Source organism: Martes martes (genome assembly GCF_963455335.1).
Source record: "Martes martes genome assembly, chromosome: 5".
Lineage (NCBI taxonomy): Eukaryota > Metazoa > Chordata > Mammalia > Carnivora > Mustelidae > Martes > Martes martes.
Genome location: NC_137892.1, coordinates 135,856,687 through 135,873,423, shown reverse-complemented (window position 1 = coordinate 135,873,423; position 16,737 = coordinate 135,856,687). Strand labels below are relative to the sequence as shown.

Below are 16,737 nucleotides of genomic sequence, written 5' to 3'. Positions count from 1 at the left end.
TTATTTTTAATGTTGTGCTAAATCATGTATTTTGAAAACTGGTTTTAAGTCTGACATATTGGCAAAAGGTAGAAATTGCAGTTTCTTAACCCGCGTGCCCTACTGAACGTGGACAATGAAAGGGATTCATTGAGTTTAGAACCAGAAGAACTGGAAGAAAGCTCTTTCACCATCACTTGCCAGCCCGGAAGCCAGGCGTGAGTCACTTCCTGTCCTGAAACCTCAGCGCCTCTCAGAGTTTGGGGTCCCCCCACAGGCTGGCCAGATACAGGGGTTTGAGAGCACATCGATTATTTTATTTGGAAGCAAGAATGAGAAGGTGGGGAGAGGGAGACAGTGAAGGAGGTTGAATAACTGTGTCCCCGAAGTCACTTCTACAGGCAACAGGGTCTTCCATGAGGGCTTGATTTCACTGAACTCTTCCTGAAGTATGCAGAATTCCTCTCAGACTTGCCTGTCCAAAGGAGAGGTCCACACTGCAGCTGCTGCTGAAACCAGAAGTGGGACAAAGGGAGGTGATGTGGGCCCCACAAGCATTGCCCTCCAGTCCTTATCTGCAGTATACGGGTCATAACCTTCCAGCCTTACAGTGTATGGTCCGGAGGATTGGCTGCAATCCCGTAGGAGAAAGAGCTTTGTAGATGTTAAAACCTACGAGAGTGTACAGTGCATAGGGGTGTTATGTAACTACGTTGAATAATTCTCCTTCTTCACCAAGAAAAATGCACTTTAGCATTCAGAGCAGTTTCTAACGTTTGCGGGCTTAGGTCCTAGATTTTTACATATTGACATTTAAAAATTATATACCATTCTAACAAACTGCTAATTTTTAAAAAAGAAAATTATCTTGACAGATATAACTTTACAGTGTTCTAGAAAACTAACTTTGAATTCAGAGTTCTTGGACATCTTGGAGTTCCAAATGGAAGGAACATGGTGGAATGGGGAGAGCTTCCTGCCCCCTGTATCCAGCCCCCATGCTAAGATTTCTGTCTCTATTATCTCTTCCAGAATTTTTGACTCTGGTCAAATGATTTTACCTCAGAACCTCCATGTCCTCCTCTGTAATAGCAAACTGCTATAACCCTCACTGCAGAACTGTTGGCTACAGTCTTTACAAAGTGTTTCTACATCATAGACATTTAATGGCTGTTCATTTTCTTCCCTCCACACCATGATTTCCCTTTCACAAAGAAAGGAATTGAGGCTCAAGTGCTTAAATTGCTTTGCCAAGGTAAAAATGACTGGTTGGGACAGAGATACAATCAGCAATCTCCTGACTTCCAGTGCAGTGCTCTTTTTGTGAAACCCTACATGTCCCTTTCATGTCTGTGATCCGCCTTCTGAGACGGTGGGCGCATAGGCTCAGCCTTCCCAGATCCCTGCTGGGAAGGAACCGTGAGGCCTCATCTTAGGCTGCTGTTTGCTGTTGTTCCAGAATGAAAGCTTTCACAACTTGTTGTGGTATTTAATGTTTGGCTGCAGAATAAATCCTCATATTCATTTGTAAACATCTCAGAGCCTATCCCATTGCAGTGAGTGCTCGTGGATATCTTTAGAGAGAGCTTTGTGAGCTCTAAATCAGACACCGCAATTAGTATGAAAAGCTTTTGGGAGTCTTCAGTCATTATTCTATTTTCCCCAGAAAGGTTTGCTTCATGTTAACATTCAGTTCCTTTTGCCCCGATACCTCCCATATGCACAAACACCTGGGACAGGCCTTTGTGTGAGCTGAAAGTTTCTTGTTGTAGCCAAGAGACAGGCCTTTGGGAACCAAGGCTCAGAAACTGTAGAAATCAGGTTCCTGCCGGAAGTTATCCTCAGATTTCAGTTCTCCTGTAAGTCCTGTCTCTGGAAGATGAGCTTCTCTTAACCTCTCTCTGCCTTGGTAGGCACTTATACATTGGTTGTTCTTCTTATTCAGTGAGGAGGATGATTTCAAAGGCATCGTTAAGAAATTGTTGAAAAGCTTTTAAAGAGGCATTTAACTGGCTGATAAAAGATTAACCACAGAAATTATACTGGGCCGGAGTATGGGGGTTCTGACTGCATATTTGCTGGGTTTGGTGATATTTCAAGTGGACATTATGTATTTCTGGTGCTCTCTTGAGTCATAGGCTTAAGACCAAGCAAATTTCTTAATTCTCATACAACTTCTGCCTCCTTAAAATGGAGGACACCTATAGGGTGACCCCCGGAAGCAGTGCTCTCAGTTACTTGGTCTCTGGCTCAGGGAGGATGAAGCTTTAGATGAACATAATCTTCTGATCTCCCCTGAAGTTGGCCTGAGGGCTATTTATTCACTTCCTCACTAAGAGTAGATTTTTAAAATATTTAATCAGTATAGAAAAGATTTGAAGAGACAGATTCTAGTAAGCCTATATGCTGTAAGATATTTTGCAGTGTTTTTAAAACTTTTACCTGCTTTTTTAAAACAAAAAAGTCCTGCATTTGAGGTGAAGGAGAGTTTTTTTTTTCTAAAGTGATACTGAAAATTTCTTTGGGGGCAGCAATACTTACTGTTTATTAAAATAAGAACCAAGCATAAATATAGCTACCTATGATTTGAAATATTTCGGCTATAAATATCTGAGAAACTTTTCTCCTTCTGCCTAAGAATTTCCCCAGGGTAAGTGCCTTTCTCATAAGCAAAAAATATATACTATGGTGGCAATGAAAACGAAAGGCCTGGAAAAATATTCCTTATATCTGATGTTCCAATTGGGGTGCCATGCCCCACATATGTTATCTGTCAGGTGGGTTAAAGTTTTCATTTAAGTATAGTTTTTCTGTATGTGTGACATGATGGGTTAAAATTATTTGAGCTTTGCATTGACAGTTGCTGGAAAGGGTAGATAAAGCTTTCAGTGGTTAAGTTTTTATTCAAATTCCAATTTATTAACATGAGCGTACTGTTTGTTTCAGGTGTACAATATAGTGAGTCAGCACTTCCATACATCACCTGGTGCTCACCACAAGTGCCCTCCTTTATCCCTGTCACCCAATTGACCCAGCCCCCTATCAACCTCCCCTTTGGCAGCTATCAGTTTTCTACAGTTAAGAGTCTGTTTCTTGCTCTGCCTCTCTCTCTGTCTTTTCTCCCTCTTTGCTCATTTGTTTTGTTTATTAAATTCAACATATGAGTGATAGTGGCTTTTTTTTAATAAAAAAGTCACCACTGGCTTATTTGGAGTCCATATGAAAGTTCAAAATATTCTATGTATGTATTAAGGACATTGGTCAAGAACTGTTGATCTCAGTCTCAGCCCAAGACAGTTATACTAATAAAGGAGAAAAAGCAGTGTGTTTCCTCTTTTCCCTTTCACACCTTTCTACTTAAGTAATTCCCTGGTCCGTTGCAGATGCCTTCCATAATAAGACTTGCAAAATTCATCTTCACACAGGGCTGCTTCTAAGCTGATCGCAGTGCCTACGGATTGGTTTTTCTTGAGAATCTTAAGGTCATACACACTTGGATGGATTTTAAAAATTATTTCACAAATTGATATTTTTGTAAAAGTCATCTGTCTTTCCATCCCATCAAAAACTCTTCCTTAATCTGCAAGTAACAAATGAATTTAATTAGTTTGCTCACAGGAAGTTACCTTGTAAAGGCTGTTACTAAAATGAAGATGAAATCTGGGATTCAGAATAGAAGCTGAATGGATTGTGGATTTTCCTTGAGTAGTTTTAAGGGATGATGTGATTTGACTCATGGTCAAGGTCACAGACTCTGAAGGTTAAGGTTTCTCATTTAGAATTGAGATTTTAGAGAACTCATGGTTACCAGAGGGGAGGTGGGTGGGTCGGGGGATGGGTGAAACAGGTGATGGGGATTAAGGCATGCACCTGTTGTGATGAGCACTGGTTCTTGTATGGACATGTTGAATCACTATATTGTACACCTGAAACTAATATAACACGGTATGGTAACTATATTGGAATTAAAAACTTAATAAAGAAAGAATTGAGACTTAGTATCCAATTCTTGGTTTCATCTTTCAAGTTAGAATTTGTTCAGATGTGGGATCAGAAGACACAGCTTGGAGCTGGCCTCTAAACTTGGGCACAAATTGCTTAATTCCATTTCTTAGCTTCCCTATGTATAAAATCAGGCTGGACCATCTGCCCTCTAAACCCGTGACTCTGACTGCTGTTCTCATGACAAAGGTGAGTACTGCATCCACTCTGGAGTGAGATCCCTGGTCCAACCCTCCCTCTTGACCACTTCTAAGCTGTGTCAGCTTAAATGGATTATTTAATTTCTCTTTGCCTCTGACAGAAGAATGGGGATAACAGTTCATTTGCCTCACGGAGTTGTGAGATTAAATGCATTGATGCTCATGAAATGTACAGAACAGGTCCAGGCACACAAGTGCTCTGTCAGTGTGAACCATTGTTATTATGGCTTTGGAGATAGGTATCTTCTGCTTTTGTATAGAGCCCTGTTCTTTCCTGGTTAGAAGTTTTTACGTTTGCCATTCTCTGTCAGGATAGTTCTTCTTCCCCTTTACCTGACTAACTCTTATTCATCCTTCAGGAACCCTGCTGAAGTACCACCTCCTCCAGGAAGCCTTCCTTGAACCCCTGCCCCCACCCTGGACAAGGTTAGGTACACCTGTAACATTTCCTTGCGACACTCAGCACACTTGTAGTTAATTACTTGCCCGAGGTCTGTCCTCCTTGGCAGGACATGAGGGCAGTATCTTGACTTGCTCCCCTTTGTAGAACCTAGCACCTAGCCTGGGGTGAACACACCATGCATCGCATAGGTGCTGGTGAACATTTGGACACAGCAGTCATGGGATTGCGTTTAGAGAATACCCAAACTAGCTGGAATGTTGCACAAGTTCCTCAAGCTCTCTGAGCCCTACTTTCGGCCACTGTAAAGCATGGATAATGACAGTGGCTACCGGGGGAGGTTTGGAAGGATGAAAAGCTTTCTGTGCAGCACTTAGAGAGGTAGCTTATGGAAGATTTTTTTTTTTTTTTTAATGTTGGTTCTTTTCTTTGCCCTAAGCCACATGGAAATGGAAATGTATTGACACATGAACTGGAGGCAGGGGGATCAATGAATCCTTTACCACTAATCTCAGAGGCCACAACACACCTTACTAACTACAGTAGTGTAAGCCAGGCAAAACTCAACATGGATCTGACCGTACATCTCTCTCCTCTCCCCCCATCCCAAGTTATTTATTGCTTTTGTTTTCTTATCATTAAAGGAGTATCAGTATATGGCAATGCTTCAAATAATACAAACTGTAAAACTAACTTGGAAATTCCCCTTGTTATATTATTTCATATTGAATTATAACTTGTGTTTTGGAGCTCTTCATAATATGTAAGTGAATTGCCAACTTTTTTCATAGCATTTTACTAGAATTTATAGCAATAATTGGGCAAACGGCTACAATATTTAACAGTGATGTAGCCCTGTGTTGGTTTTCCTACCCCCAAAAGAACAGAGCTTAAAATATTTAAAGAATTGTTCTTATACAATTAATTAATTTGGGGAATAATGGGGAAAAAAAAAGGAGAAATCTTCCTTTCCTTTCAAGAAGTGTTTAGGAAGTTGCTCCATTCAAGTATAAGCCTTCCTTACCACCACCACCAGAATTAGAAATAAGCAGGAATGGGCTTGCTTGATGTCAGCTGAGATTTCATATTAACAAGTGGCACTTCACAAAAAAATTCCTTTTTCTTATCTTTAGTTTCCAAATCCAAGATCTTAGAACCACCTTCCAGACTAATGCCCGATCCCAGCCATTCTGGAAGCCAGAAAGTTCCTCCACGTAGGCTCAAAGGGAAGGATGATCCTGAATGTTTTTGCAGAGGTCTGACCTACAGTTTTACGATTCGATTCCTTAAGGATTCCATCCTTCCTACCATGAGTTACCCTGATGTAATCCCTGGTCAGATTGATGGGAGGTCACATAAACTGAGTTCTTGTGCAACTGCATTGGGAACCATTTGTAAACTGTCAATGAAAGTGTGCTCTCCAGTTGTCCTGCTTGGGACACATTGCCAGCTGAGTTTATCATCACCCCATTCTATCCATCTGTTTGTCGTTTGGTTGGGGTGAACCAATTCATAAATAAAGAAAGAAGGCTGAAGCTGAAGGTCAAATAATGCATCTTTTTTTTTTTTTTTTAAATCTGTGACTACTTAGTGGTTTTGTACTTTCCTCGGCAATTCATTTTAGTATGGAGCAAATCCTGCATAAAACCAGTCTGCGAAATGGACAGAGAAGCAGAGGCACTTCTGTGTGTGAGGTTTTCTCTTCCCCTCTTGTGTTCGCCCTGGATAATCTGTGGGATCATGTCTCTTCTCTTCATTTGTAGTGTGTAGATTCCCAGGGGGCCCATGAAGAAACTTCAAGGGGTCCTTGGACTTTGGTTGGACAAAAATTACATTCTTAGCTTATCAACTGAAATTTAATGTTCCCTTCCAGTATGAATGTGGTCAACAAAGCACAGTAGTAGTAGCAGTTTCTGTGGCTTTGTCACTGATGGAATCACAAGTATGTTCTTATCCCATTACAACTGTTATACATATCTCAGGGTTCCAGTCATGCTTATCACTACTTTGAAATAATTGTACTTACTAAATGCATTGCTAGGTATTGTTACTTAATGTATTAATAAAGATGTGTGTCTTATTGTCATAATCATAATTTTTATTATTTAGATCCGTGTTTTCAATATAATTGGTGTCTTTTTTGATCCTAAGTATTTTGTTTGATGAGTTAAAAATATTATTCTGAGAAGAGTTTATAAGTCTTCCTCAGATGGTTGAAGTGACACAAAGGTGAAGACTGTTGTCTCTGATCAGGGGTTGGCAAACTTTTTTTTTTTTTTTTAAGATTTTATTTATTTATTTGTCAGAGAGAGAGAGAGAGAGTGTGAGCACAGGCAGACAGAGTGGCAGAGGGAGAAGCAGGCTCCCCGCAGAGCAAGGAGCCCGATGTGGGACTCGATCCCAGGACGCTGGGATCATGACCTGAGCCAAAGGCCGCCGCTTAACCAACTGAGCCACCCAGGTGTTCTGGCAAACTTTTTTTCAGAGGGTCAGATAGTAAGTATTTTGTGCTTTCCCAGCTCTATGGTCTCTGTCTCAACTACTCAGTTCTGCCACTGTAGCAAGAAGGCAGTTATAGACAATACCTAAGCAAATGGTCATGATTATGTCCCCAAAAAACTTTATTTACAAAAATGGGCAGCAGGCTGAAGCTTTCCACCCCTTGATTGAGGACATCATGTTATTCTTAAGGTCAAATTTTGAAGCTATTTCCATTCATCTTACCCAACCATTATCGGATACCTGGTGTGCCTGTGTTCATCCAGATATGCACATATTGAATATCTTCTTTGTGCAAAGCATGTAGAAGAGATATAGGGGTCGGGGTGCCTGAGTGGCTCAGTGGGTTAAAGCCTCTGCCTTCGGCTCAGGTCATGATCTCAGGGTCCTGGGATTGAGCCCCGCATCGGGCTCTCTGCTCAGCAGGGAGCCTGCTTTCCACCCTGTCTCTTCCTGCCTCTCTGCCTACTTGGGATCTCTGTCTGTCAAATAAATAAATAAGTAAATAAATAAATAAGTAAATAAAATCTTTAAAAAAAGAGAGAGAGAGATATAGGGGTCGAACGGCTCGGTCCCTGCTTGGAAAATCCAGTGGGGAAGGCAGAGGAGGGCGTAGTCCCAAGCGGTGAGTGGTGCAGGCAGGGGTGGGGACCAGAGGCCTAGAGGAATACCAGCTTGACATCTGACACAGTTTTGAAGGAGTCTGGGAAGGCTTCTTACAGAAGCTAAGAAGAACACTTTGGTGATAACCAGGAAAAAGGGAGGGAAGACACAACATGAAAAGAGTCAAGACACAAGAAGCTACTTGAGTGATGGCTTGGAGACAAGAGGAAAATGCTTCTGGGATTGCTTAGGAAGTCTGAAGCTCTATGAGGCAAGAGATAAGGCTAGATGAGGAGAGGCATACTACCTTGCCACTAGCAAGAAAGGGTCAGACTAAGAGCAAGAAAGGCATAATAACAGAGCTCACATTTGTTCTAAAGGAAATAGGGAGCTATGGAGAGTGTTAAGCAGGAGACAGACTGATAGTATTTGCATTTTTGAAAGATTGCCCAGACTTTCCCAGGAACACAGAGATGAGCAACACAATCAGCATGCCTAAAGAGCTCACAGCCTAGTACGAAAGGATATATATATAAAATTAGAAGGTGATATAACCGGTGTAATATTAGAATCAGATTTAAGGCATGGGAGAGTCCTGAGCAGAGTAATTCTGTTTCTGAGATGATGCTTAGAAGGAATACCATGAAGGAAAATATTTAGGAAAGGAGCCTCCCAGTCATCTAAGGTTCTCCCGAAAACATTAAACCATGGGATGATAGGTCGGATGCTGAGGGAAGGAGGCCACACATGTCTCTGGTGTACTATAATTAGGCTTTTGGTCCATTCCCTCTCAGACCAGTCCCGTGGCCTCTACTGTCAAGGCCATTCTGGATGTTCTGCTGAATCCCCTGGAGGACTGTTTTCTGCACCAACGAATTCCATTCTCAAAAGTATTTCCCTAGCACAATTTAACCGTTCTTAGCCCAGTTTCCTAGTTAATGTCTGATGCTTGAGCTTCCTTCCTCAGCCCAGCTCCAACTTTCTAGGGGAAGGGTTCTCAAACTGGGACTAGTTACTGATTAGGAGGTAGTGAGACCAGGTGAGGGGGCCTGAGGGAGAGTTTTTCAAAAGTGAAATAGAACAGAAGAGAGAATATCAGAGAGTATCACACATAGTGAAACTAGGGATTATTTTATGAGACGTATGTTTCAGTTCTGGGTGTGTGCATATGCATGCTGTGTCCTGGGTCACAATGTCCCGTGTGTGTCTTACGTGGCTCATTCAAAGACTGAAAGACAGTGCCAGAGAGCATGACATATCTAGAGCGTGTTTGGAGTTGAGCAGTCTTCATTTGCCACTTCGTATGACACAGTAAGTCATAGATTTCTCTCCGTGGCTGACAAAATGTGCTTTCTTTATTCTTAGAATTTTAGAGTTGAAAGCTCCAACTTAAGTATTCTAGGAAAAAAGAAAACAACTTTGATTCCAGTGTTTTTCAGATTACGGGTTCACGACACTTCAGTGGGTGGTGAGATCGACTTAGTGGGTTCTTACCAGCTGGGAAAAAAAAAAAAACAAAAAGAAAAGAAAAGAAGAGAAAGAAAAGAGCAAAGTGAATAGAGTAAGGTTAAATATTTTTCCTTGAAATTTTTTTTAGTTTTGTACTCATATGTAAGTCCTATGCATACATACCTCTATTATGGGTATACTGGGTTACTATGCGTAAACGTATTTGTTACTGTGAATCTGTTAGAGTTAGTGAACCAACTCCAACCTGCTATCCTCTTCAGAAAGCCTCTGTTCCATCCCTGATGGTCATCCAGCTTCATTTCAGTATAGCCATTGATGCAGAGCTGGACTGTTTTGAGGCAGCTGGCTTCATTGTCAACCATTCCTAAGTGCCATCAAGGAAGGGTTTCCCTTAATGTTGAGGGACGAGTGCTGCCATTGGCTTCCCTGTAAGGAACCACTGGACCTCCTAGTCCACTATAGACATCACGGAGGTGTCTTTGCCATCTCCATTTGGCACACATGTAAAGACACCGTCCTATGCTCACTGTCTGGAGCCAAGCAATACAGCCCTTTGAACTCTGTGTCAAGTGGAGAGGAGTCCAGATCACCTCCTGGTGAGTGATCAGCCTAGAAAACTACATCTCCCCAGGGTATGGGCATGGGGCCATTCAATAGCACCGTGCCCAGAGAATTCATATTGAGTGTGTGACTAATTTTTGAAGTCCAGTTTTATGCCCCCTGCCTTCCCCATAGATTTTTGCCATACCTGGTTTTCTCTGTCTTTATATCTGTGCTGTTGGCTTAAAAAAACAAAATAACAACAACAAAAAAACAAACATAATATAAGATTTTACATTTACCATTTGAACTGGCTTTTCCCTGGTGTTTCTGTATATGGGGATCATTTTGAATTTTTATTCTGTCATGCATCTTTTTTTTTTTTTAAAGATTTTTATTTATTTATTTGACAGAGAGAGACACAGTGAGAGAGGGAACACAGCAGAGGGAGTGGGAGAGGGAGAAGCAGGCTTCCCGCCAAGCAGGGAGCCCAATGTGGGGCTCGATCCCAGGACCCTGGGACCGTGACCTGAGCTAAAGGCAGACGCTTAACGACTGAGCCACCCAGGTGCCCCTATTCTGTCATGCATCTTATTTGTAAGGCCACTTCCCAGGCAACTATTTGCATTTCTTAAAGTTCTTCTGGTTATTTTAGATTTTCTTCTTACTTTTGTTGAGGTATGATTGACTAATAGAAATTGTACAGATTTAGGTTGTACAATGTGGTTTCTTAAAGGTGTATAATATGATTTAATATATACACATTTGTGTAATGATAGCCACAATCAAGTTAATTAATACATCCATTATTTCACGTAGTTACCCTTGTGTGTGTGCATGCGTGTGTTGAGAACACTTAAGAATGACTTTCCTGGAAAATTTCAAGAATATGATACAGTATTATTAACTATAATCACCACAATGTACATTAGATCTTCAGAACTATTCATCTTAAAGCTGACAGTATAAACCAACCTCTTATACATCCTACATTCTCCAGTCCTTGGCCACCAACATTCAACTCTCTGGTTCTTTGAGTTCAACTTCTCTAGAGTCCATATATGAACACGAAATCATACAGTATTTGTCTTTGTCTGCCTGTTTTCGCTTAACATAATGTCCTCATTTTATCTCTGCTCCTGCAAATGGCAGAATTTTCTTCTTTCTCATGTCTGAATAATATTTCATTATATATAATTAAAAATATATATACACACAGATTACATGAAAGGCAGTTATGTTCAGCTTTTTCAAGTCTTTCAAAAACATTTAACATAGCTGTCACTTCTCTTTTTTTACTCATATTCATGAGTTTATATAACTAAATAACATCACTAAATAACAAACACAAAAGTCATAAAGAAATTTAGGAATGAACACAACTGACTCTTGACAAGCCACTAGCTGAATTAGAGGGAACAAGTGAAGATCATTGGTTAATTTGACAAGTTGGTTAAGTAGAGGTTGATAAGGAAAGCTTTGACTGTGTGTGATATGCACAGGAGTGTCATATAGTCACTTACCTACTTATAGCTAGTGTTTTTATAAGTTATACCCATCTTTTGGATAGACTCACTGATCATTCATTTCCGGGACCCGTATTGTCTTTGGATAGTCCACACTATATTGTCCGTGTAGCTAGGGCTTAATGTGTCAGATCACACAGCGAGCTCATGCTGTTCTTGTCTCGCCTCCACGCACAGGTACTCTATTCCTTTTCAGTGATCAAAACCCAAATACATCTGAAATCTAACTCAAGTTCTTCCTGGTCTCCTTGACCTTCCCCAACGTTCCAGTTCTCACTGAGCCATTCAAATACAGTTGACCCTTGAACAACATGGGTTTGAGCTGCGTAGGTCCACTTCTGTTCTTTTTATGAAAAATACAGTACTGTACATGTATTTTCCTTAAAATTTTCTTAATAACATTATCTATTCTCTAACTTACTTTATTATAAAAATCCAGAGTATAGTACTATGGAACATGCATGTTATATGTTAATTGACTTAATGCTGTTGATAAGGTCAGTAGTAGGCTGTTAAGCTTTTGGGGAGTCAGGAGTTACCCATGACTTTTTGGCTGCACAAGGATATCACCCCTCACCCCCATGTTGTTCAAGGGTCAGTTGTATAACACCTGAAATATGCTATTTTGCACTGGCTTCTTACTGATCCTTAGATATAATATTTCCCAATTATGTTATAAACTCCCTAAGGATGGAACTGTCTTTACAGTTCCTTGGAGCCTCCTAGAATATAGCTTCTGTCGTGGATGCCCTGATGATAATTCATCATATCCCAGTTGAGTAGCGCAAGGTAGTCAAAATGCCACAAGAAAGGAAATAAGACAGAAAAATATACCACCCAGTGGTTCTATGACTTCAGATAAATTACCTTTTTTCAGTGTTCACATGGGTAGAATGAGAGGCTGGACTAGATCAGTGACTCTTAAAGATTTGGGGTCATGATTATCTTTGAGAAACTGATAAGACGCTAAGGACACTTTATGTAGGAACGGAAATGATGCTCACATGTAAAATCTTGCATGTAATTTCTGAGAGCCCTCAGACATCTGGACCAGCTGATCTGTAAGATGTCTGATAACCCAGGCTGGATGCTAACATCGCCGGTGGTGCTGCTTCTTCCCACGAGAATGAACCAGTGAGTCTCAATGACTTGAGTCAAGTAATGGGGTTTTGCTGACTGCAGTGTATCTGCCCCATCAGACCCTCCTTCCGCTGCTGAAACACCTTCCAAAGGCATTTGATCTCCTGGGATGTGGGACGCCCAACCCAACCCTATCCTATTATGTGGAAAAGTGTTTAAAGTGCCCACCAGGCTGGTGATTGCCCATTTTTGCCTGGGATGGCAGCACATTCCTGGTTTACTTTCCCCACCACATGCCTTTTTGCTGATGGGGAAATTGGCAGGCTGGTGTGGCTATGGGGATGTGACTGGCAACTTTGTAGCCAGAACAGAATGATTTTCTTCAGTGGAGAAAGATAAAGCTGTTGTTTGAAGGTGATCTGACAAAATCCTTTTGCCTAGTTATCTCTCTCTCAACTTCACCTTTGCACTTTTGTACATGAAGAGACTCTAAAAACATTTAAATGTGAAACGGTGACAAAATCAGAGGCAAAATGTTAAAGGTTTTGGACTGGTATTCAATCCACATGAGCTTTGCTCTCTCACTTGACATCATGATTTCAATCTCTTCTTTTCTGAAAAGATAGCTTTCCTGCATTAAATGAGCAAATACAATATTTCTACCTCTCATTTCTACCTGAAGATTGTAGCAGATATTTGCAGGTCGTCCTGGGTAAACAGTAGCACATTCTGAGAGCAGGTACATGTCATTTCCTCTATAAATGCCACAGGAAAGCTTAGCAAAGAACAGGAACGTTTTAGCTAAAGATCACATCTTTTCTGTAAACTTTTAGGTATCCCTGGTGGCTTTCCTCTGTGATGTGATTTTGTTCTAATTTGGGTTTGTAAATGTGCTTCCGTCCACTCACTGAGATTTTCTCTTTGATGACAAAGTTAGTTTATACAAGAAGTCCATCTTTAGGGAAAGGATATCAAGAAAGAGAAATGAGCCCTGCTTCCTCCAGTGAGCACGCCCCATGACCGCTGCTTCTCCAAACAGATGAATTCTTATGGGACGTGGGCCCCACAGACTCCTTGTTTGCGTGGTGAGCTTGAGGAAACATCTTTGATAGGGCTTAAGGACTCCATTTGGCTTTTAATTCCTGCCAGTGAGAAATGAGGCAAGTACATATTCGAGAGATTCATGGATCATCCAGGCATCTCCTTTCAGCAAAATAAGGCTCTACTTCCTTGCCTGATGAGTTGTTCATGAAGTATAAACATCACTCTTTTTTGCTTTCTGCCTTCCCCTAAATATCTGTGAGCAGAGGCATTTAACAATCGAACAACTGAGAAGTGGTCAGGAAGCAAGCTAAAGGTTGGAGAATAGCCTGCCCAACCACAATTGCCCCAAGGTTTCTTTTCCTTTTTTTTTTTAATTAACATATAATGTATTATTTGTTTCAGGGGTACAGGTCTGTGATTCATCAGGCTTACACAATTCACAGGACTCCCCATAGCACATACCGTCCCCAGTGTCCATCACCCCGGCACCCCATCCCTCCCACTCCCCTCCCCTCTAACAACCCTCAGTTTGTTTCCTGAGACTCAGAGTCTCTTATGGTTTATCTTCCTCTCTGGTTTTGTCTTGTTTGATTTTCCCTCCCTTCCACTATAATCCTCTGTCTTGTTTCTCAAATTCCTCATATCAGTGAGATCATATGATAATTGTCTTTCTCTGATTGACTTATTCTACTTAACATAATACCCTCTAGTTCCATCCACGTTGTTGCAAATGGCAAGATTTCATTTTTTTGATGGCCGTGTAATATTCCATCATATATATCATATATCATATCATATGTTATATGATATATATCATATGTCATATGATTGATATATGATATATAGTCATATATCTATATATGATATATATCATATACATTCCATCATATATATATATATATGATATGTGCGTGCGTGTGTGTGTGTGTGTGTGTGTGTGTGTATGTGTATCTTACATCTTTTTTATCCATTCATCTGTCAGTGGACATCTCGGCTCTTTTCGCAGTTTGGCTGTTGTGGACATTGCTGCTGTAAACATTGGGGTGCACATGCCCTTTTGGATCACTACATTTGTATTTTTGGGGTAAATACCCAGTAGTGCAATTGCTGGGTCATAGGGTAACTCTACTTTCAACTTTTTGAGGAACCTCCATGCTGTTTTCTAGAGTGGCTGCACCAGCCCTAAGTTTTCATCCAGTATCAAGGATCTTCTTAATCCAGCGTTTCCCTCTCCGCCCATGTTGGCCTCACCATTTACGAGCTGTGTGAACTTGGGCAGGTTACTTACTCATTTAATGCCTCACTTTCCTCTGTAAAAATAAGAAGAGAGAGGTGTTTAATATTAGTATCTCCTGCACAGATACTGTGAACAAGATTGGTTCTTTACAAGCACTTGACAAATGTAGCTATTCTTAGCTGTGATCACAAAGCACCCGCCTGATTAGACCCTTGAGACCATCCCACAGCCATGTACCATCATTCCCAAGTGTTTTTCTTTTCCTTTCTTTTCTTTTTTTTTGAAATTATTTATTTATTTATTTGACAGAGAGAGAGAGAGAGAGCGCGCGCGCGCACCAGCAGAGGGAGAGGGAGAAACGGGCTTCTTCCTGATCAGGGAGCCCGATGTGGGGCTCAGTCCCAGGACCCTAGGACCATGACCTGAGCCGAAGGCAGAAGCTTAACTGACTGAGCCACTCAGGCATCCCACAAGTTTTGTTCTGGAGTTCTTATTACCTGGGGTGCTCTTCTCCCTGCTGGGATATTGCCCTATAGAGCAGCACTATCCAGTAGAAATTTAATACAAACCCTATGTGAAATTGGAAGTTTTCTAATAGTGGCATTAAAGAGACAATAAGAAAAAGGTGTGTTTAATTTTAATTTAATTTTAATAACATATATTTTAACCCTCTGAATCTAAAGTATTATCCTCACAACGTGTGATCAGTAAGATATTTTACATTCTTTTTCTTCCTTTGAAATCCAGCGTATGCCTTATACTCGTGGCCCATCTCACTCGTTCAGATGAACTGTATTTCAAGGGCTGACTCACCCTGGGGCTAGGGGCCCCGTACTGGTGCACACAGGTATAGAGTAATAAGCAGGTGACCTGGGGTGGTCTACTGGCTCGGTGATGTGGGTAAGTCCCCTAAATAATGGCCAAAATATGCCAAGTGTTTACCACATGATGCCAGGCACTCTGCCGAGGATATAGGTTCATTTAATCTTCTTGACAGTCTTCTTGGATAAGTACTTTCTTTACTTAGAGAAGTTCAATAGCAGCTGGTAAGTAGGAGAGGCAGGATTTGAGTGGCTTTCTCCAGCCACAGAGTTTGTACCCCTTACCCTCTGCTGATTGCCTGCCAGGTGGGAGCCCTAGGCGAGGGTCTGCATTCTCCGTAGTGTTTCTAGAAGAACATATGAAAATTCAGCGAGTTGGCACAGTTGTACAATTTCATTAAGCGCAAGAGTGGCCGTGACCCAACTTCTTGGGTTTTCCCATGGCAGCTCATGCAATTAGTCACCCTATAAAACTTGCATTTGTTTACTTTGTGCACAGATTGTGAATAGATGGAATCTGTGCCCTCCCGACCCCTGGGAATGGGGACGGTTAGGGGAATGCTTGTTTATGAAACATCTGGAAGGCAAAAGTCCTTGAGAATGAACTCCTGTGTGCAGATCTTTTCACCATAGTCAAGCCCATGCCGAGGAAAAACAGATGATCTTGAAACCATGCTTTAAACTGACCCTAAAAATGATCTACTTGCTTTTATTGGCAGGGACCTAATAATTAGGACCTATGATTTAAAACCAAGATGACTTTTAGATAGGAAGAGTTATCTTGGTTTTATAAGCATTGCTGCTAACGTCCGAATGTGGTCAGTTTACATGGCCAGCAAGCTGCCCTTCCCTTTTGAGCCTCCTGAATTACTGCTTCTTGTTTTGTTTTTATAATCAATAAAGGCCAGATTTGGATACGAGTTGGACCTTAATCCAAGAGCAGATCCAGATGGACTCCATGGTTATCAAGGGCCTGGATCCGGATACCAGCTATCAGTTCGCAGTGAGGGCTGTGAATGCCCACGGCCGCGGCCCCCGCAGCCAGCCCAGCGACACCATCAGGACCTTCTGTGAGTACCTGGGCCCTTCGGAAAGACAGACATAGCTGCTTTACTGAGGTTGCCTGGTGAGGAACCACCTGCCTGGGGTCTCTTAGTGCCTTGCAGAGGGACAGCCCGCCCTGAGGTTATCCTCAGCTTTTCCTGCTGTGCTTTTCCCAGCACTTTGGAAGTTCGAGGCTCTCCACAGGGACACGGGCTGTTTCTATGTACAGGAGGTCAGCAGAAGGTTTATTTCTGCCTCGTCCTTGGGGAGTTCAAGGTCAGTGTTCTTTCAC

The 16,737-nt window shown here is 41.5% G+C and overlaps 1 protein-coding gene across 1 annotated transcript in view; it reads left to right on the top strand.

Moving 5' to 3' along the window:
* EGFLAM (EGF like, fibronectin type III and laminin G domains) overlaps positions 1-16,737 on the top strand; it is a 373,971-nt gene that overhangs the window by 274,414 nt on the left and 82,820 nt on the right. The window contains exon 12 of the mRNA XM_080803310.1: positions 16,305-16,471. Coding sequence (XP_080659436.1) covers positions 16,305-16,471 — 167 coding nt within the window. The remainder of the gene's footprint in view (positions 1-16,304; positions 16,472-16,737) is intronic.